This window comes from Gymnodraco acuticeps, unplaced genomic scaffold (assembly GCF_902827175.1).
Source record: "Gymnodraco acuticeps unplaced genomic scaffold, fGymAcu1.1, whole genome shotgun sequence".
Classification (NCBI taxonomy): Eukaryota; Metazoa; Chordata; class Actinopteri; order Perciformes; family Bathydraconidae; genus Gymnodraco; species Gymnodraco acuticeps.
This window is the reverse complement of record NW_022991098.1, coordinates 112,009-135,001: the sequence shown is the minus strand read 5'-3', so window position 1 is coordinate 135,001 and position 22,993 is coordinate 112,009. Positions and strand designations below refer to the sequence as shown.

At 43.4% G+C, this 22,993-nt stretch overlaps 1 protein-coding gene across 2 annotated transcripts in view; it reads left to right on the top strand.

The window, feature by feature from the left end:
* The first annotated feature begins 2,102 nt into the window (after positions 1 to 2,102).
* plxnc1 (plexin C1) overlaps positions 2,103 to 22,993 on the top strand; it is a 32,798-nt gene continuing 11,907 nt past the window's right edge. The window contains exons 1-20 of one of the 2 annotated variants that reach the window (XM_034236946.1): positions 2,103 to 3,143; positions 4,109 to 4,231; positions 7,175 to 7,309; positions 7,431 to 7,531; positions 7,618 to 7,723; positions 7,817 to 7,991; positions 8,214 to 8,316; positions 8,517 to 8,592; positions 8,952 to 8,993; positions 9,120 to 9,241; positions 9,996 to 10,175; positions 17,615 to 17,747; positions 18,040 to 18,213; positions 19,570 to 19,737; positions 19,911 to 20,010; positions 20,219 to 20,320; positions 20,906 to 21,009; positions 21,085 to 21,126; positions 21,223 to 21,335; positions 21,961 to 22,159. In XM_034236946.1, the coding sequence (XP_034092837.1) occupies positions 2,151 to 3,143; positions 4,109 to 4,231; positions 7,175 to 7,309; positions 7,431 to 7,531; positions 7,618 to 7,723; positions 7,817 to 7,991; positions 8,214 to 8,316; positions 8,517 to 8,592; positions 8,952 to 8,993; positions 9,120 to 9,241; positions 9,996 to 10,175; positions 17,615 to 17,747; positions 18,040 to 18,213; positions 19,570 to 19,737; positions 19,911 to 20,010; positions 20,219 to 20,320; positions 20,906 to 21,009; positions 21,085 to 21,126; positions 21,223 to 21,335; positions 21,961 to 22,159 (3,291 nt within the window). In that variant the 5' untranslated portion in view covers positions 2,103 to 2,150. Of the gene's footprint in view, positions 3,144 to 4,108; positions 4,232 to 7,174; positions 7,310 to 7,430; positions 7,532 to 7,617; positions 7,724 to 7,816; positions 7,992 to 8,213; positions 8,317 to 8,516; positions 8,593 to 8,951; positions 8,994 to 9,119; positions 9,242 to 9,995; positions 10,176 to 17,614; positions 17,748 to 18,039; positions 18,214 to 19,569; positions 19,738 to 19,910; positions 20,011 to 20,218; positions 20,321 to 20,905; positions 21,010 to 21,084; positions 21,127 to 21,210; positions 21,336 to 21,960; positions 22,160 to 22,993 lie in introns of both variants that reach the window. The other variant, XM_034236945.1, reaches the window with a different exon arrangement.

Sequence of the window (22,993 nt, the reverse complement as noted above, 5' to 3'; positions counted from 1 at the left end):
CCAGCTCACTGGCAGAGCGGTCGGCGGGCCTCGGCTCCACCTCTTTGCCCTTATTTGGATCAGACTGGAGCAGGCGGGAGTTAGACTCTGACGTCACTGTCGGGACGGCAGCGGCCGACTCCGCCTACTAAGGGCTTCACAGCAACTCTGCGGCCCAATTCCAAACCACACCCTACCCACTCCCACTCCGTGACGGAGTGAACTCCGTGGCGGAGTGACACTCGCAGTTAAACGAGGCTCCCTCCTGTCAGATGGAGGGTGTAAATACAGCGGCAAGCTTTGGAACAAACTCCCCTCTCTCCGACAGAAACAGGAAATGCCGTAACTGTACAGTATGTAACAACGGTTTCAAAATCTTTGGCGGAAATCGCGCTCCATTTAAGGCGAGGCCTCGCATATGACGCACACCCGTTAGCCTGTTCCAAGTAAACAAACCAAACATATCGTTTAAAACTGGAGATATTAAAAAAACTGCATATATAAATGTTAACTAGGTCAAATAAGATATGAATGAACAACAAAAACTAAAATACGTTACATGTATTTGTTATTGGCTGTGGGTTATTGGTTATGTTCACATACTTATTTGATTATTAAAATGTAAACCGATCTTTTTCATATGGGTGTTTAGAGTTGTAACTTGTACCCCCTAGATCTAGTCTCTAGTAATTCTGCTCAAAGTGCACCAGATTGATGCATTTTACTTTCAAATGTTAAAACAAATCTTTCCGGGGGGGCAAACCCACGGATCCCCCTAGAGCAGTGATTCTCAAACGTTTTTCAATAATGTACCCCCTTTGAAAAAGAAATTCAGCCAAGTACCCCCTGATCAGCGCAAAAACTTTTTGTTATAGGAAAAAAGCCTATATAAAGAGGTACAGTACAGCCTTGCACCATCAGTGTCTGATTTATTAAAACAACAACATTGTAACTGAGAAACACTTAAATGCTACATTTCAAATGTTTACAATCCATCTGTAAATTCATGGCCAACCAATTTTAATATCATGCAATAACACTAATACGACATCAGTTGCATTGAACTGATCTTTTTAATAAGTTGTACTTACAATTTAGTGAGAAAAATGGGCTTGTGCTTCACTGAGGATCTTTGTTATTCTGACAGGGAGGCAGTTATTACACTTCGTGTTTTGAAAAAGGTCAGTCTTTAGAAGGAGTTCTGATTCCACTGTGTAAATCTCGCGCCAGGCCGTACCCATATCCGCAGCAGGTCTCGAAGGTGAACAGCCTCTGGCATGTTAGATCAAGGTATGTATGTTTAATATAAAACCCACACAGCTCAAATTTCATTACTTTTCCTAAAATTGGTATATTTATCTTTTTTAACATAACATAAATCTCACGTACATCCTACAGTACTCCAAAGTACCCCTAGGGGTCCGCGTACCCCCATTTGAGAACCACTGCCCTAGAGGATGTGACGTCCACCCCCCAATTAAAATATGTTCATACAATAATGAATACATTTGAAACCTTCTTTATGTATATAACCAACATGTCAATACGTTTCAGTTTTTGAGGTGGATCGGGCTTTTGTAGAGATTTTTCATTTATTCTTTATATATTCTATTGTATTGGGGGGGGGGGGCACCAAATCATAATCTCGCCTAGGGCACCAAAATGTCTAGGGCTGGCCCTGGCTGCAGCCGTGCATAATCCTTGTAATATGTAGCTAATAAATTCCACATTGTTGGTAAAATAATATTTTTACATCTTCGTAGTGTGTGTGTGTGTGCTTTTGTGCGTGCTCTATAGTGCCCGTAATAGTGTTCACTGGTGTCCATTGTTATGCTGTGTATGTGCGGTCTCCCCCCCCCGTTGGTGCGTAATTAGCATATCGGACAGCACCTCAGCACCCTCACTCAAAATACCTTCCCGCGCCTCTGATCATAGACCTACACTGGAGAGTTTACTTTATTTTAAAACATAACATGGTAACTAATGGCGGGACAACTGCAGCTGTAAGGTTGCAAAATCATATCTCAGAAATAGTTAAAACGTCTTAATTGTCGGTGTCGCCGAACTAGCTCCCTCCCACTTTCAGCACTTCTCTTTTCCACAGAGGCATTGCGCTTTTACGCACAACCTATGCCACTGTGTGTGAGAGTGTTGCTGCACCGTGCAACAAGATGATCCTGCTGCCTATTCTGTTGTCTTCTCTCTGGGGAGAACCGAGTCGGTGCCTGGAGGAGGACGGAGGCTTCACCACTGAAAAAAACATCCGCCACTTCGCCGTGGCCACCAATACGGTTTACATCGCTGCGGAAGAGAAGCTCTACCAGCTGAACCACGACCTGACTTTGGTTCAAAATCTGACCCTGAGAGGTATCCTGACAGGTGGGCTTCCGAATAACGATGCGCGGTTTTACCGGGGTTCTGTGACAAACGAATTGAATGCAACTTTCAGCGTGAACATATTGTTGCCGTTTGTTATGAATGGCACTCTGGTCAGTTGTGGTGTTATCGAGTGCGGGTACTGCGAGGTGCTGGACCTGAAGAACATTTCAAATGTTCTGTACAGGGAACACATCCAGGTGGGGTCTCCTTTGCGCAACAGTGCGTCTGTCGGCTTCCTGGTGAATGAGGAGGGAAAGCATGCTTACATTCTGGCTGCCTTACAGCAAGACGAAACGAAATCCACAGGGAGCAGCTGTCCGACTGGATCAGAAGCCGTGCACCTTCATAACACCAATAACATCCAGAGAGGATATATTTTTTCGACTGTTGGCGAGCACAATACCCATGTGATCAAACGTGAGGGCAGGGTGGAGTTTGTAGATGGGTTTCAGATCAATTCCATAATTTATCTGTTCTCCAACTTGCCCTCAAGAAACACGGTCCGTCTCATTTGGCTCGAGGGCAAAGCGACCAAGAAGCAGACTCTGGAGTCTCTGCGGGGCGCGAACCTCAGCCTCTCCGCGGATGGAGGGAGAGGCGGAAGACTCCTCTCTTCCTCTGTGATCCCGGGGGGTCCGCCGGTGCTCTGGAGCGGCGTGTTCAGTGTGGACGGAGGAAATACCAACACCGAGCTGCTGCTGTTTGACATCAGCCCGGATCTCAACATGACGGCCGATGCAGATCCGGACTTCTGCAGTGTGTGCACCGTGGATAAAAAGAAGACGGTGGGCCCTTAGAGTAATCTGTTACATATGTTTCCCCTGGGAAAAACATTAGAATATGACGACTAATTATACTAATAATAATAAAAACAATAATATCAATAATGAATGTATTTATATTCAATTAAAGAAAAGGGCAAATCAATTAGCTAATTAATTAATTAATTAAATAACAATGTCAGACGTAATACCAAGCACATAATTAAAGTTTCTACTTAATCTCAAGCATTACCACAATGTAACCTAATACAAAAATATGATTATTTAAAATTCATTTGAAAATGCATTCTATGGACAGCATAATGAGGAAAGTACTACATTGCGTCCTGATCTGATCATTTTATGGTTTAATGTTTTAAGAAAGGTGAGTTGTACATTTTCGAGGCTCTTGTGGAGTTGACTGCTATAGAAATGTTGTATAAAAGAATTACCGCAGTCACTGCACTTGTATCAGCTACAAAGGTACTAATTCATTATCAGCACATTAGTTAGCATCCTATTTATAATTGTATATACTTAATTAGATGCATATAGCGGTGAACAACAGTGGCAAATATAGTGGCATTTGATTGGAAATCTAAATGTAAACACATTCTGTTTGTGCATTACTTGTTGCAACATTACATTTAATTTTCTTAAATTCTGTCCAATTATAATCCAAACCAGTTTGAACCTGGTAGACATTTAAATAAAAGTAATGTTGAATGGGATATGTACCCAAATAAATGATATATCATATACAGATGCCAGCACTGCAGCTCGACAGTGCGACATTATGAATTGTCAAAATAAAAAATAAATACATGTGATTTCCTGTAACTACACTTAGTGACCGAGCAATGCATTTAACTGAGATTCAAGTAATGATAAGCTTTTTCAAGTATTGTCCATATTTAAAGCTTTCGTCTTCATGAAACAGTAAACACCTGTTGGATTCAGGTTTGATGATGAGCGTCTGTGTCTCTCAGGCAGAGACATTGAAGCCGAAGGCGGTGCTGTTCAGGCAGAAGTCCATGACCTCTGTGCTGGCAGTGAGACACAAGGCCTGGATGGTTTTCTTCATTGGGACGGGAGATGGTCAGCTCATGAAGGTGTGTATAACTAGTGATAACTATCAATGCCGAATACTTCAATAACACAGATGATAGTATGAATTTAATGCTCTCTTAAACTAACTATGGAATAACTTAATAAAGTCACCAAAAATATCTTTATATATATATATATTTCCTGAACAACAGTGTTTTTTCAATGACAGTTAGAAGGGTGATGCTCCAAAAGAAGTAATATGCTCTTAAAAGCTTCCATTACAACTTTGAATTTTTTGAACTTTGGAACCATAATGGGATTTATTTGATGGGATTGAGTGCAAAAGACATTGGTAAATTAACATTTCAGTCTTCTTAGTGACGTATAAAAAATGATTTCCAATTTCTTGTTTTAGTCAAGACCCCCTTCTTGATGTTGTCCAACTCCTAGATACAACTATTGATATGCCACATAAACTCTTTATACCGTAAGTGCACCCTCGCAGGATTAAAGACTCAAACATAAGTCTCCGCTGTAACCCGCTCCTGGACACAATAGGCTCTTTCATGCTGAGTTTACTCTTACAAGTTTCCATAAAACCCCTTGGTGTTTCTCCCAGCGTGCAGCTAAGAGAGAATAATTGCTTTTTTATTGACTCAATGACAAATGTAACACATGAGGTAAAGACCTCTGATAGTTTGTAGAAGAAATTACCTGTCTTTCCTTTTGTGTGATTGTATGTGTGGTGTACACCTAAATAGAAGCCAACATTGTATGAGACAAACTATGCATTTTGCCATAATCATCATCTCGCTCAGTGTAATACTGTTTAACGCCTGTCCTATTCATCATGAAATCAAATGTGATGCAACACATCCTGTGGTGGGACAGCAGGCTCACTGACATGTCACTATGGCTGTTTACAGGGTTGAGTGGAGCAGGACTAACCAAACTAATGAGAAGAAAGCCACTTATTGACCCCACAAGAAACCCACTTCCTGCCCTTTACCTCTAAATATCTTAGATCCATATCCTGTATCAGTTCAACAGAGGCACAGCCGATTTGCAGAAGAAAGAGTTAAAGGCCATTTTACTGCAGTATTTGTCACTTAATAATTCTCAAGCGACGGCCAGTCAGAACAGGCTAAATAGGTTTACAAATCCGACCCAGGCCACAAAAGTGTTAAGATCCTGAAGCAATTTTAAAATGTGAATGCACCACCACATAAAGAGAAACATAACAGATATTCTTATCTATCTCTTATCTGAAAGACGCAACCAAGAGTTGATAAAAGTGTTGCATCACACACTGCAGGGTGTTATCATACCAGAGAGAGCAAGCATCACTTCTAAACCAATTGTAAACTAAATGGAGACCAGCATAGTGATGTAGTCATGCTTTGGGGTGTGAATGAAAAGCAGGAGGCTCAACAGGTCTGAATGAGACAAATGGTTGTGGAGACAGCCAAAGTGGGTGGTCTGTTCTTCAGTGATAACTGTGAGTTTAGATATTTGTCAGTAAAGTTGCATGGCAACAACAGCATCTGCCATGAATCTCTCTTATTGGCTATTGTAGTCAAACATGTGATGATGTGATCAAACATGAATTACAGTTGATTAATGGAGCAGACCTAATAATACAATTTGCAAACAGTTTGTGATGTTAGGAACTGGATCTGCTCTCCCACCACCAGATCATCTGAGAGGAACATCCGTACTGTCCTGGGTCCTAAACTAGATATGTTCTCCTAGTGACAGGGGGGCTGAATCCAAACTCTCTCTGAGTCTGTCTTAAAGGCTGCTGTCTGTATACACTGAGACAGATTGAGAAAATTAGGTGTGGCTGGGCTGATAGGTGAGTGGTCAGCTTATTTCCATAGCCAGAATATCGCAGAATCATAACCTGTGCATTGGTAAATGGGAAAGTAGAGCAACACAGTGGAAGTGACATGATGTGAAGATAAGGACAAACGTCCAAATTGAGAAATACTTTTTCTATATTGGTGTGAGATACTAGTGGTGTCAGCGGACAACACATCATCACCATTAGAACAAAAAGGATAATGGATTAAGGTTTTCTTCAACAACCTAAATGGTTTTGGTTATTAGCAAGTGGCTGGACATGTGAGAGAGGCCTAAACCACAGACTCACCAGGAAATGCATCTTTCTCTCTCCTGAAACACCACACAGTTTTCTGAAGAAATGGTGGTGTGACAGCTGTAGAGCTGAGTATAAATGCTGCCTTCATTGTGAGAGAAGAAGCTGAGGAAGTATGATTCCGTGGAAGAAGCACCCATTGTATTAAAAAGTTGTATACAGCTCCCAATGTGTAAGGATGTGATACAGTTCAAGTTTTAAATAGAGCAGTGGACAAAAGTTGTCGCTACATAAAAAAACAGCTGAAGACATGACCTCAGTCACCTCAAGATACAGTTACCTTCTGATGGTTTTATTTGAGCAGAGTCCGACTGTCCATAGAAGTTCTGACTGGAGGATCCAAGAGTTCAGGCAGGACTGTGTGACAGTATGCCAATGGAACAGGGTTAGGGTTAATGTCATTGATTACACCTGTGCTAACCCTACTATTCATACAAACACTTGCAATGCTTCACAAAATAAACAACATAATTATAATATGTGTTGAAAAAAATCTGCAGCCAACATACTTGTCACATGTTATGAATCAAATCAAAAATAACATGTAGGTTGTCACTAACACTGTTATTCTCCTCTGACTGAGATAGTGCTATCAGAAACTCCTTTTGTCCTTACACTGGTCCAGGTTACCTGGTCTGCCCTGGCGTTGCCATACAAGCTTACAGCTGGTTGCTCTTTGAACATCAATGCCATGGTTTTAAATGATATATTTATATTGAGAGTATTTCCTTTACTCCAGCAAGCAAAAACAACCTTGTAATCCAATCAGTAAACCATAACTTTGATAATTAACAGCAGGGCACCTCTGTCTGTCAAAAACCTGACAAAGCTGCGTTCCTGTTGTCAGCTTTCTGTGGACCAGAACTTTCAGAGCTCCTGTCCCAGGGTGCTCTACAGGGACGATTACGACCGCAGAGTGTTTCCCAAAATGCATCTGGATCCAGTGGATCTTAAACATGTGTACATGTCATTCGAAAACCAGGTAGGTGCTTTTACATGTACAGTACAATGTGTAAAGCGAGCACTGGAGATTATAAATACTTTTCAGATTTGTTTGTGTTTAAAAAGTGTTGTTAGATTGCTATGTTTGTGATTTGTCCTAGATGAAGCGTATAGCTGTGTCAAAGTGCGGCACATATACAGATGTGCAGGCCTGCTGGTCTGCACAGGATCCTCACTGTGTCTGGTGCGGGTCTACCATAAGGTCAGGAACACAACACCTGCACGCCAGTCTTTCAAACAAACATAAGTATCGTACTCTCTTTTAAAATGTCATTTTCTCTTGCATAGTTGCACATTTGAAGATGACTGCCCAAATTCCGACTGGTTATCCATCCCTGATGATTCTCAACAGAAAATGGTTTCCTACAAAGTTATGAAGGACAGCACTGGCCAGGTAGAGATGATATTAATATTTAAATATAATGACAATAATCATCATGTATGACTTTCAGTTATTGGTTTTACACTCACATCATTCCTCTCTCAGGTCACACTAAACATCCACACACACCTGACTGTGGGTCAGAAGGCGCTGGATACATATTCCTGTAATTTCTCTACAAGTTCAAGTGACTTCAGTGAGCTTTGTAGCAGGGAGAGCCCCTTTCCAAAGTTCCCACAATGCACCTGCATTCTTTCAAATAGCTCACTTCCTGCTGAAGGTCAGTGACTTCTGATGAATATGTTAATGCAGTGAATTAAATACCATGATTAATGACAATTGGGTCCCCTGAAAGGCGCTATATACATTTAAGTTATTATTATTATTATTATTAATTGTAAAAGATTCCTATAAGATAAAAAGTGAACAAAGCTGTCGTTTCACAACAAATATCAAATACAACCAAGACTCTAACAATCACTGTATAATGTTCCCTCAACAGGCCGCCATGTCACTGTTAAGATTAGACTTGGGACAACAACATTAATGGAAAAACTGAAGCTCTCCAACTGCGCTGACATCAGGGGAAGGCCAGCGTATGTCCTGTAAGTCCACTGCCAACATGTCAAAAATATATGTAGAAAGATTATTGATTCATAGAAGATACCAAAATTGAACAAGCAAAGAACATTTGAAGGAGAGAGGCAGAGGCGTGTCTCAGTGACGCATACAGCATTGCTATCTTACGTGTTGTGTCAAGTCCTGGTGATTCATATTCTAGCTAACAGCATTGGTTTTCTCTCAGGTGTGGAGAGTGTGTCAGGGCTGGATGTGGCTGGAGCAGAAACGGCTGTACCTGGGCGAACCAAGGAGTGGGGAATGTAATAATGCATGTTTTTTCTAACATAGTCTCCTCCAAGTGTTTCATTCTTACAACAATTGACTGAAACCACTGCTTTCAAAATTGTCAAAACAGATGAACTAGTTAGGAAATAACCCTATTTTAGGTCTAACCCAGCCTGATTGAACTGATCATCAAAACAAAATGTCAGATTTGGTTTAATTTGAATGAGAAGCTCTAACAAAAATGCAAATAAGACATTATAGTTACTGGAAGCAAGCTGCTTCTTAGTTATTTAGCCCAGCTAACATTAGCCGTAACAGGTGCTAAATTCACTGTTGACAGTATCTTTAAAGTGAGTGTCACCCTGCCTAATTCTCCCCTCACTTGCTCTTGCAGGACAGTGTTTGCCAACCAATGGAGTCAATGATGAACTTTTCAGTGAGTTTGACCCTCAGTTATCATACACATTATTTCTCTCATAATACCCTAATTCACATTCAGTAAAGAATCAGCATAAAGGAATGTAATAAACCTGATTTATCTTTGCGTGTGTTTCACTGTCAGACACCAGAGATCTCCTCTATCACACCCAGCGATGTGTCTTTCCACGGCAGGAACCACGCCGTGTTGTCGGGTTCTAACCTCAGAGATGTGATCAGAGTGAGGATTCAGTGCACTCAACAAGAGTGAGTCCTTCACCAGTGTTAATATGAGTGGTATATTACACCTTGATATGCTCGACAATCTGACAGCATTGACAATTCATTGGATAATTATCAAGTACTTTCCAGTCCATGCTATAATGTGCACTGATCCCTCCTACAGCTAAGAACAGGATTTATGTTGATGTAAAATATTGTTTTGCTCCACAAACGTATTCTTTAAGGTTTTAAGAAAAATTAGACTTATGTTGGGGTTCACACGTGCTAGCAAATCTGGATTCATTTGGTGTTACGGAAAACCCATTCTCTGTCCCATTCTCACACATTGCAATCATCAGCACTGGAACAGAAGTACATTTTGGCATCAACTTGAAACTAAACAGTTTTCAAAAATATTATAATTGTTTTACTTTGTTGGATGCTCAGAATTTAAGTTTTAAAACACAAATGTTTTGCTGTTTGCTATGTTAAAGGCATTCTCCATTTTATCATTCTTTTATAACAAAGTCTTCACCATGAGTACAAAAGCAGTTTTAATTGGAATTAGCAATGCCTGAGAGTCTGGGTAAGGGTTGTGTTACAAACACAAAGAAAGTTAAAGTGAGTTTGGAGTTGAGGGTGGAGAAGAGGTACGAGGAGAGGGATGAAAATGTGCCTCAACATAATTATGCTCTGGTTATTTGCATATTTCTTGTATTGAATGGTTGTTGTGATTTGTTCCCTTACATAAGGTGAATATTGATCTCAGCTGCAACTGCTCTCTCTGTTCTCTGATCAGATCTCCTGTGTGGAACAACACTGGTGTGAGACTCACCTTCCACATTCCCGGGGCAAATAGTAAAGGCGTGGTCAAAGTATGTGCTGTCCTCCCAGACGGTAGTTGCCATGGCAACACTAAAATCACCTACCAGTCATCCCCATCATGCACCGATATTACACCGAGCAGCACCTGGATCAGGTAAGCCTGGATTGGTTTGCATGTTTTGATCCCAACAAGAACATCATGGATGAAAATCAGCTTGAATCCATTTAGTATTTCCATCAGCTACTGAGCTGCAGAAAAGGTTCCAACAAACAGAAATGTTTCAGAAACGTTATGCTCTGATGTCAACTAGGGCTGCACGATATATCGTGTTGTGACGATAATCGCGATATGCAGGATGTAGCCAAATTAACTCAAACACGTCATGTTACAATTATTTTGCTGCTTGCTACAAAAGGAAAACTTGCGCAGCTCTCATGTCAGGGTTACTTGAGTGAGTGACGTGCAGGCTCTGCATGCACAGCAAACCACCAATCACAATCAAATCTCCAAAGCAAACGGACCCGGAGATTAAAGGTAAAAAAACTGAATAAAGTAGTTTCATGTGTTTCTCCAGGGCAGTTCGGCGCTGCTAACCGAGCTAGCTCAGCTTGTTGCTCTGATAACTTAAGATCCGACGTCCGTGACTAAAATCCTTCATCCGGTTAAATATAGTGTGAACAGAGAAAGGTAAGGGGATTATGGTCGGTATAAACTACAACTGGGCTACTCCCAAAACCCACATACACCTCAAAGTGCTGGAGGGCCCATATTAAGGCCAATGCCTCCTTTTCGATTGTTGAGTAATTGAGTTGGTACGAATAAAACTTCTTTGAGAAGTAACAAACTGACCTATCAATACCCTCAACCTCTTGCAGCAAAACCGCACCTGCCCCAACATGACTAGCATCAACCTCCAGTTTGAACGGCTCATCGAGGCGCGGCGCAGCGAGAACCGGAGCACAGCACAACAGGGTCCTCACATTCTCAAATGCTACCTGACACTGGTCAGACCAAATGAACTTGACTGTACCCTTCAGCAAATCAGACAGGCGCGCAACCACTGTGGAGAAGTTCTTACAAAAGGCGCGATAGTACCCGACCAGACCTAGGAACCACATGAGTTCCTTCTTAGTAGTGGGCACAGGAAATTGCAAAACGGCCCGCACCTTCGTGTCTACCGGACGAACTTGTCCCTGGCCGACCACCCGGCCAAGGTACGTCACTGTCGCCCTAGCGAACACACACTTGGCCAGGTTAACAGTGAGATGCGCCTCAGCCAGGCGACAGAACAGAGCACCAATGCGTTTGATGTGGTCATCCCATGTGTCACTAAACACCACTACGTCGTCAAGATAAACAGCAACCCCCTTAAGACCTGCTACCACCATGTTCATGAGGCGCTGAAATGTCGCTGGCGCATTACAAAGCCCAAAACTCATCACTGTATACTCATACAGACCGAAAGGTGTAACAAACGCTGAAATCTTTTGCGCACGCGCTGTCAAAGGAACTTGCCAGTACCCCTTTAACAAGTCGAATTTACTTACGAATCTAGCAGAGCCCACCAAGTCAATACAGTCCTCCATCCGTTACAAAACCGCGGAGACCCATCTGATTTGCCAACCAGCAGACTAGGCGATGCCCAACTGGAGAACGACTGTACTGCAATCTGATTGTCCAACATGTACTGGACCTCAGCCTCCAGCACCCTACGCTTATCTGCAGGACAACGATAAAATCGCTGCTTAATTGGAGGACTGTCCCCCACGTCGATATCATGCTCCACGAGAGTTGTGCGCGATGGCGTATCGCCGAACAGTACCACAAACTTCCCGATTAAAGCCGCCAATTCATCTCTCTGTGCTGCCGGTAAGTGACTCAACAAGCGATCCAATTGGCATAACAACTCCGAATTCCTCAGCCTACCAGACATAACAGGTTCATCTGGTGCCTTAACATCACACTCCTCAGCCAACCCTCAATCTGAAAGCACAGAATCAACCATCATTATGGGGCCCACACCCAACTTTTTAGCCATGAAGCTATCCCCAACGGTATCGTGAACATAGTACGGTTTCAGGAGGTTGACGTGACACAGTTGAGACAACTTCCTCCGATTTGGAGTAGCAATCAAGTAATTTTGATCTGACACTTTACTCTCAACAGTGTACGGGCCGGCAAACTTGGCTTTGAATGGTGAGACCTGCAGTGGCATTAAAGCCAACACCTGATCCCCTGGGCTGAATTCACGATACTCTGCTTTACGGTCATAGAGTCTCTTCATATTAGCCTGAGCACCAGCTAAATTTTTCCTTGCCATTTCCACCGCTACATACAGGCGATGACGAAAGCCCTGTACATAGTCCACTAACTTTTTAGGTGGCTCACCCTCAACCAAACCATCCTGGAGAACAGATAACACACCACGCACCTTATGCCCAAAGACCAAATCATTAGGGCTGAACCCTGTACTTTCCTGAACGACTTCCCTGGACGCCAACATGAGCCATGGAAGTCCCTCCTCCCAGTCCTTCCCCATTTCCATACAATAAGCACGCAGCATGGACTTCAATGTTTGATGAAACCGCTTTCGCGCCCCCTGGCTTTGGGCATGGTAAGCCGACGCACGGTTATGCCTGACCCCCAGCTGCTGTAGGATCTGTTTGAACATATGGGAAGTAAAGTTGGTACCCTGGTCGCTTTGAATCACACGTGGGATCCCAAATGTGGAGATTAACTGGGTTAAAGCCCTAACTACTAGCTTCACTGAAATGGAGCGCAAGGGAAACGCTGCAGGATACCTTGTAGTCTGGCACATTATAGTAAGCATGTACGCACAACCGGACTTAGATGGAGGCAACGGCCCCACACAATCTATGATCAAATGCTAAAAAGGTTGACCAAGGGCTGGAATGGGACTGAGGGGTGCAGGCTTCACCACCTGACTTGGTTTACCAGTGAACTGACATATGTGGCATGCTTTAATATAACTTGCAACATCGCGCTTTAACCGAGGCCACAAAAAATAGCGTAGGACACGGTCATAGGTTTTTTTTATCCCCAAATGTCCACCACTATCATGCGCAGTTTGCAATATCACATCACGAAAGCTACTCGGCACCACCACCTGAAAAATTGCCTCCCCCACAGCATCACCAACACAGGGTACCCACTTACGCACCAGCAAGTCCCCCTGAACAAAGTAACCCTGGGCTATGTCTCTGACCTGCTCTGCCGGCAACAACTCCACAGAGCAGAAAGAGATGAATCGTCCTTCTGACTCCTGACCCAGTCCTCCTTTGACACTGACGAAGGGAGATCAGGCAGTGAGACCACATGTACCACATTACTTTTGCTACACTCCGAAACATGTGGGTCAGCAGACATTTTACGGCTCTGTGCACGTGTCATAGCACAAACTGGAAACACACTTGGAAACTGCAAACCACTCTCATCTGGCTCCCCAGATGCCACCGGCCTGGAAACCACCACAGGCGGTGGCACACCAGCCCACACAGCACTACCAGCGAGATCGTTGCCCAAAATCATATGTATCCCATCAAGTGGCAACGCGGGACGCACGCCGATAGACACAACTCCCCGCACCAGCTCGCAATCCAGCACTATTGTATGCCGTGGCACAGGGATCAAGCCCATCTCCATGCCCCTCATCAGCACAAAATCCCCCGTTTCTGTCTCTGACGAAAAAGGCAACACTGACTCAACAATGAATGAGTATCTAGCCGCTGTATCACGCAACACCTTAATCGGCACATATTTGTCACTACCGACTACTGATACAACAGCTTCAGTGATGAACGGCTCAAAACCAGAACCCGCATCCGAGTCGGCACAAACCGGCTTCTTATTAGGCACCATGCCCGAGCCTACACCCAACGGTTTTTTATCCAACACGGCAGAACAACACATGGCTGGAGCATGTGGTGACAAACGAGGCTTCCCCTTAGTTTCCAGCAACGGACACTGCTCCTTCCAATGACCCCCTCCTCTGCAAGAATGACATAGGTCCACTTTGGCCCCCTCGGGTTGCCCTGTACCTACAAATCTACGGGAGGAGCCTGGTGAAAACTTTGCACCACCGCGGGCATAGCCATTGTCTTCTCCACGTTTCCAATCACCCCTAGAATACTTCTCAGTAAAACTGCCCTTATGTGTCAACACAAAATCGTCCGCTAATTCAGCAGCTCTAAACGCGGTGGAAGGTTTCTGTGTTCATTCACATAAGTGGCCACACGCTGAGGGAGAATGTCTTTAAAATTGTTCCTCAGCTCACAAAGACCGTCAAAACTTGCAACCTTTGCTGCCGCGCACCACCGCTGAAAATGAGAAGTTAAATCACGGATAAACTGCACATGTGTCTGCTTATCTCCCTTGACCCAACTTCTGAACCTTTGACGATACGCTTCAGGAACCAGTTCGTAAGACTTCAACACTGCTGATTTTACTCTATCATAGTCCAAAGCATTTTCGCCACAAACAGCTGAATAGGCTTCCTGTGCTCGCCCAGTGAGTACACACTGAAGTAACAGCACTCTGTCCGAATCTGACCAGTTTCTTGCCTCTGCTATGCGTTCAAATAGAGTGAAAAAATTTTCCGGGTCACGCTCATTGAACTTTGGCACTAATCGCAAGTAAGAAATGATATCGCCACTGCCTGATGCCGACCTATCACCACCATGCTCCCCTGGAGAAAACTTGCCCTCTCCCATCAGCCGTAATCTAGCATGTTCCACCTCACATTTCATCTTTTCCACCTCCAGCACCTTCTCCACCTCTAAACGCTTCTCTACCTCCTGCTGCTGACCCCTCATCTCCAACTGCAACTTCTCCTGCTCCAACTTCAACTCCAACTGCAATCTCTCCTGATCAAACTGCATGGCCAAAAGCTCCTTTTGCTGCTCGAACGTCAAACCAGCTGTCTGAACCACTACCGGCACGAACCCTGCCGCACCAGACTCACTCTTCTGCAACACTCCCTGCTCAAACAAAGATGACACAATGACAGTTTTAATGTCATGTTTCCGCTTGCTCCCCACAACAGCAATGTCATAGTGCTCTGCTATTTCGACCAACTGCGCCTTCTGGCAATCATCTAAGAAAGATACTGAGGGCGCATCCACAAACGCTGACAAAGAAGTCATCATAGCCAATCAGAAAGCAAAGTATTAAACTGCCAACACGCATGGGCATACGATTAACCCAACAGAGAATTTCCCCCTAACTGCCTAAACAAAATCTTCCTAATCTCACCTAGTCTTCATGTGGCTTGCGGCGGGTAATTACGCACTGGAACCCGGCGGAGTTATGGAGCGACCTGCACGCAGGTAACACCAAGAACTCACGCTGACGTGCCCCCGAGACAGCTGTCCGAAAACAGCTGACACTAACCACTTCGCCACAACACTATGAAAACAAAAAAAAAACAGATGCAACCCAAGGGGAAACGCCACTTAAGCCTAGCGGGGAAAATCTCTTTTACAAAAGTGTAACAAACAGCAACATCTTACCTTCTGATTGGCACACAAAACCTGACGACATGTCAAACACTACAGCTTCCTGAAACCCAAAAGACATGATGTGTCCCCCAAATAGCAGCGACAAGCCAGCACACAGCTGGACCACAACAATGAATCAGCTGCTCAATGACACCATGTGCTCTGAGCACTACACAAACTTTTTAAACAAATAACCCGTTGGACGAGCCCCCATTTGTTGCGACCTGGCTCAAAAGGCCACAACAAAAAGGAGACACAACATGTCAACGGGTAGGTAAAGGTGTTTATTTGCACAACACTGTTCAAGTCAACTCATGGTTTATACTCATCAGAGCCGGGTGCCTGCAGGAAAAAGCAGAGAGAGAGAACAGACAGGAACAGAGAGGCTTTAAAATAGCTGCAGAGCACCAGACCCAGGTACTGCAATCAGTGCGATCAATGCAGCCAAGACAGGACAGCCACACCCTCTCCACTGATGAACCCACAGGGGCATCACAGCCCCCACCCCTTAAGACGGAGGCCCCAAAGGGATCCCCGAAACAACACCAAATATCCAGAGCCAGAGAGACTCTGGGGCATCCCAATAGTTAGAAAAATACCAATTGTATAGCATTAAAGTTCAAGAAAGGATAGTCTGTGGACAAAAATATTTTTTCATATCGCAATATATATCGCAGGGGAAAAAATATCGCAATATCAGTTTTTTCCAATATCGTGCAGCCCTAATGTCAACAGAACATAACGTTATGTTCTGAAAAGCTTCTGCTGCTAAAAGAAGCTTTTCTGGTTGCATCTCTAATGGAGACACCTCCCTTGGCATTATTCTTGTTCAACTTTCATATACTAGTCCATGTTAAACAGTACACACAGTACACACACACATACTTGGATTTATAAGCTCATTTGGAAAAGGTATTGAAAGTGAAAGACCATCAGAAATCACAATCTAATCAATCGTTATTGAGATTAACTATGAACAAACAAGACCATCACTGTATTCAGCCTCTGCGGATCCATTCAATGGAGAGGAGTGATGAGGCAACATGGGTGATAAGAAAAGTGCTATAGGAAACATGATGGTTACATCATGGTAATTACAAAGATATAATTACTGATATGACATTTGATTTGATACTTAAAAACATCTAAAATACAGTGAGAACATAAATAGGCGATCTTCTGACAGTGAGTTGTTAGTAACACGACATGGCTGAGACTTATTCTAAAAACCAATGTCAGTGAGGGGGGGAAATGTACGGGTCGAGAGTCATGTCGTGGGGAAGGACAGCCACTTCCCAGAAACAACGTATTTCACCATAAGACCACTTCCCTCTGCAGTTGCACTAACTGAAAGTGTGACTTCTGCTTTTGTTATAACACGTTTATATATAACAAGAGGCGATAAGCTAAGGCGACTGCATTGGTAAAGAGCTTTTCTAGTCTTAGTGAGCAGTCAAATCATTTCACAACACACAGAGGCTCTGCTCATATAAACATCACACACAGACATCAGGAGCAGTCTTTTGTTCAGTTTCTTCCAATGTAGAACCACAGAACCTCTGGCTGCTGGAACACTTCTCTACCTTACAATGATGTAATAGCATACTTAAAGAGGCCCTATTCTGCTTTTTGTGGTGTTCCATCTCCTGTAGTGTGTTCTTTAGGTTTTTGTGCATGTAAATGGTCAGCAAAGGCTGTGTTCCCTCCAGAGGGAGTTTATCCCTCTTTAAGAATATCGGTTGTCACTTATATCCACCAGTGAGTGTGCACAGCTTTTCAATGCACTACTTTATTTGCTCTGATCATTGTGACACAAGTTCCTGGATGCTATACAGTATGTATTTTGGCATGTTAGCTGTAAGGCCTAATAATGTTTTACATGACCTCCCAACCATTCTTCTTTGATGGCAACAATTATTATTCTCATTATTCTGTTACCTTTATACTGTATAAAGTATAAAGTAGTCACAGGTGTGTGGTTACCTTCATATCACCCTCCATGGTAAGAAAACACTTTCTCTGGTATTGAATGTGTATGTCCTCTTCTCTGATTGGCTGCTGCTCTGTGTCATGTAGTGGGAAGAGGAACATCACTCTCATGGGTTCCCACCTGGAGCTTGTGGAAGGGGTCATGCACAGCCACTGTTTGGAAGGGGTCATGCACAGCCACTGCTTGCAGGAAGTCATACCCAGAAACAGCAACTATCAGGTTGGTCTCTTTACACCACACTATTCCAGTGTGTTGTTCTCTTACTTTATGTCATATCACATCATGTCATGCTGCTTTGCTCTGTCTCATTATACGTCATGCTATAATGTGTTATTTTTGTTACGCTACATTATGTCTTGTTATGTTGTTGTTGTTTTACATTAACCAGTGTAACATTGTTTCATGTATAATATTGTATTTCCTCGTTTCCCATTACATTTATTTATTTACCATGTCAACATCATCACCATGTCATGTAATGCCATATACAGATGTTTTTAATTGTGTGCAGAATCTCACATATGAGTCCCCTGCAGCTGGAAAGGGGGTTTCTGCTGTCAAAGTGTTTCTGAAAGTAGCCAATAAGACCTTGCCCTGCCACAAAACAATGAGCTACCATCCAGAGCCCGAGTTCATCAGCTTCACATCCACAGTGACAGGAGAAGATTTGCGCATCACCATACAGGTAACGCATATTTGTGTACATGCACAAACAAAGGACATGTTTACACAAAGGTCATTGTTTGTCTAATGTTTCAGCACTCGCCAAATTACTGAAACTGCTCTACTCAAGGTCACAAATGACATTCTCCTCTCTGCTGACTGTGGTTCATTCTCCATCCCCATCCTTCTTGACCTAACCGCCGCCTTCGACACCATTAACCACTCCATCCTTCAGTCCTTAATTGGCATAACCGGCACCGCCCTCTCATGGCTCAAATCCTATCTCTCTGGCAGAAAACAATTCATTTCCATCAACAACTGCAAATCCCCCACCGGTGAGTCAGTCACTCACGGCGTCCCCCAGGGATCTGTAACTGGTCCCCTACTTTTCATCATTTACATCCTCCCAGATAGATCCTCCGTCAACACCAACTCCGGTTCCACTGTTATGCCGACGACACCCAACTCTACCTCTCTAGAAAAACTATTTCTGTAACCACCCACTCACCAACTGCCTCACTGACATCAAAACATGGATGCAAAACAACTTTCTGAAACTAAACTATGACAAATCTGAAAAGATCATGGCCCAAACTCACTAACCTGCTCCATCCAGGACTTCTCTCTAAACATTGACGGCCACATCGTCAACCCCGCTCTCACTTTCCTCCCTCCGCCTTCTTCCACTTAAAGAACATTGCCCGCACCGGACCCTCCCTCTCATCCACCGCTGCTGAAGCTCTGATCCATGCCTTCAATACATCCCGAATGGATTACTGCAACAGCATCCTCTATGGTTCCACTGCATACATCCTCAATAAACTACAATATGTCCAAGACTCCGCTGCCCGTATGTTCACCTCCACCCGACCTTCCGACCACATCTCCCATATCCTCCAGGACCTCCAGTGGCTCCCCATCAAATACCGGATTGACTTCAAAATATTACCTTTCACCTACAAAACCATCAACAACCTTTCCCCCCCCCCCCCCCTTTACCTCTCTGACCTCATCCAACCACACACCCCTACCCATCGCCTCAGGTCTGCTGGCCCATCAGGACCAAGCTCTGGACCTGGGGGGTCAGGGCCTTCGCTGCAGCCCCCCCCCCTCCCTCTGGACCTGGGATGACAGGGCCTTCGCTGCAGCCCCCCCTCCCTCTGGAACTCCCTTCCCAGTCACTCACATCGAAAGGCCAACACTCTTGAATCCTTCAAAAAATCTCTCCCCCCCCCAATTTTACTCCGCACTTGGATTAGGACTACTGTTGGTTTTTCTTTGTACTGTTTCTGGTCTGATTTTAGGTAAATCGTCTTTGAGCATTAGGAAAAGCGCTATAAAAATCCAATGTATTATTATTATAATGTTGTCATTTCAGAAAAAGGCAGACGGACTGGCGATGAGGGAAGCAGAGTTGTCTGTGTATGGTGTTCAGGAAGAAAACACTTACCCCTGTGTAATGAAGGACAAAGAGACCAGTAATGAGACTGACTTCCTCATCTGTGAGATTGAAAGGACACCCTTTACTACATTTCAGCAGTTAATGGTAAATCTTGTAAGCCAAGCCACAATAGAGAAATAAAATGTTAGTTTTATTGAAAAAAAGTGTGCAATATTGTAACAAATATTTGGTTGTACTAAAAAATAACTGTTTTTCAACCGAGTAAACATGTAATACTGCTCTCTAGAATTCCTTTCAAATATATTTTTTTTCTGCAGATAAAATATGGGGGCAGGACAGTAACCCTGAACGCCAGATATTCAATCCATCTGTACCTGATGCTGCTTGTCCTTCTGCTGATACCCTGCATTTGTGTTGGTAAGTATAGGGTTTTATGATTTACCCACTTCCAGCTTCAGGTCGAACTGAACTGGAAAATACACTTTTTTAATTTGATGCTTCTGCACCAGAGGCATTTTGTGTCCGTGGTGGTCCCTCTGTCTGTCTCATTTTTGCGAACACGATATCTCAGGATCACCCGAAAGAGAATATCTTCAAATTGTACACAAACGTCTCTGTCTTTCAGTGGTGGTGATCATCTACCGAAATCAACAGAAGAAGCTTACTGCTAAGATGAACAGGTGTATGGAAGACCTGGAGCTGGACATCAGGAATGACATTAGACAAGGTCAGTAGCAAACATCATGGCATCTGTTGTTTAACGTAGATCAGGAAAAACCAGGTGCTTCAAATACTCACATTTTCAAAACAGTGTGGGACTTTTATACGTAGCCCCTATTATTTAGAATATCTTAGGCCCTCAGAGAGCTCGCCACTGCTGATAAGTGACTCAACCTTATCAGACTCTGGCTTTTGTGTTTAACAAATTCAATAGACACACGCATATGCAGTTCCCTTTTCTTTAGGTATTGTTGGTTCAGTGAGGGCCTTTATCAGTTAAAAGGGGGAGAAAGAGAGGAGGACATTGCCTGGTTGTTCGGCCGGCTCTGGATTTGAACCGGTTTACTCGGCAGCGGTTGGCGCATATGGGCTGCCAGCTCTCCGGTGGCCCATGCAGTTCCTCTTTATGTTCCTTTTTTCTAATGTAAAACCAAAAGGCCTCATTTCTGTTGGTAATGAAGTGTGAGATCAGCTGCTGTTTTCTTTCCCTCTTTTTCTTTTTGACCTGTCTAATGCTTGAATCTGGCATCAAAGAGAAATATGAATAATCTCTAACACACACATGTCTGATTCTCTGAACCGTCCTCCTCAGGTTTTGTGGATCTGCAGACAGAGAAGGCTGACCTGATGGAAAATGTCGGAGCGATTCCTTTCTTGGACTACAAGCACTTTGCCTCCAGAATCTTCTTTCCTGAGGTACATTGTAAAATGTGAAACATTAAACATAATACGATCTCTGGCAGATTTCCAATGCTATGTTTTGTTGTTCAGGATGACTCTCTGATGAGGCTGTGTATCAAAGACATTGGGCAGGTAAGGTTTACCACCAGCTGTTGATGATGTCAGCACCATATGTAGCTCTGTCAGTGATGGGTTGTTGTGTCTGACCTGAATCAGGATGTTGTAAAGGTCCAACTTGATGATTGTTGCCAAGGCTTGTCCAGGCTGCTCCAGGATCAGCTCTTCCTCACATCCATGGTGCACGCTCTGGAGGAGCAGAAGAGCTTCACCATCAAAGACAAGTCAGTGTTAAACTGGGCCTGTGATATTCAGTATCAGCCCATCAGATTACTAACTGTTTGAGGTCTAAATATGTCTTTAGTTCATTAGTTCCCTTTTCATGCTGAATGACTTCTTACCCAGAACCCTTTCATGAGCATCCTGCCTGTCGCAGTCTCTTCACTTTTATCCTTCTGATGATTCATGGTTTTCTTGTCAGTTGGTCAGTCATGACAGCTGGGTCTATAAAATACAAATAAACTCATGGTGATGCTTTTTATTTGCTTGCTTGTTCACCCAACAGTCCAGAACCCTTAGATCCAGCCAATCATAGGAGCTGAGAGCAGATAGTGCTTGTACCAAAAAAGTACATTGGTTTTGAAAATAGTTGCCGGTTGCTGTCTGACTAATTGATATGTTGATTAATTGTTGAGAATGCTAGACCTTTTTTTCTCTTCAATATTGTCCTTCTTAATCTTTAACCAGTTTGTCAATGCTATTATGTGTAATGTATTATTATTATTATTATTAATATTATCCTGTTGCATAATCATTTAATTTTTTCTTTGCTTCATATCCTCTGCATTCATATCCTGTATGCTGTCCTGTTCTACGTTGGTCTCCTCACCTCTATGTATTATTTTTCAGATGTGCTTTGGCGTCATTGCTAACCGTCGCGCTCCACCATAACTTGTCGTACCTGACGGAGGTGATGGAGGCTCTGCTGAAGGTGCTGACGCAGCAGAACAGCAACGCTCAGCCCAAACTCCTGCTGCGGCGCACCGAGTCCACCGTGGAGAAATTGCTGACCAACTGGATGTCCATCTGCCTTTATGGCTTCCTCCGGGTGAGCTGCTGTCACCTTTTCTGTTCCATAAAACTCTGGCTGGATACACTTTTCATGCCGAATAAAAGTTGTCCTTGTCCTTTAAATGTGAGGCAACAAAGCATGTCTGTCCTGTGATGGACCTTTGATTATTCAGATCTTGGTTTCCAGGCCTTTACTATATATGTATAAAGTTGAGTTTTATATTGATCTGGGTCTACAGTTACATCTAGGATTAACTTGCCATGCATCAACATACCTTTCTGGTGCATAGGTGAGAGTGGGGTTAGATGAGATATGTTTTACTTATGTTGTCCTCGAGGCAAAGAAAAACAAGATGAAGACAAAAAATAACCTATACTTCAGGATGTCTTCTGTCAATCAAATGAAAATAATGCATCTATCACAGAGGGCCATGAAAATATGACTAAGGGGTAAGTGGATCCGAGTCAAGGGCTAAATGGACCAATTTGCTTTTTCAAGTTTAAACCTGAGTTTTGTGGTACAGGAATGCTGTTTCTGTCTGCTAATTAAGTTGTATATCTGGTGTATGTAATATGTCTGTCTTTTGCCACTGCTCTGATTGATTTTCCAGCCTCTCCATCAGTGGTTGCTCTGAAATACCACTTTATACTACAGAGACTTAACTTATCTTCAGTGCCTCTGGGGGGGTAAGGTTGAACCACTGTCTCAGTTTACCCCCCAGCATGTGGCTCACTTTGCCCCACAGCCACTTTTTGGAAAGAACTGTCTAGCTTAGTCATTCATGCTAATCTTGAGCTAACATAACCAAGGTAACGGACATCAGCTCTGCACAGCTTTCCTGGTCCTTCATGTTACCTGTATATAGTTCAC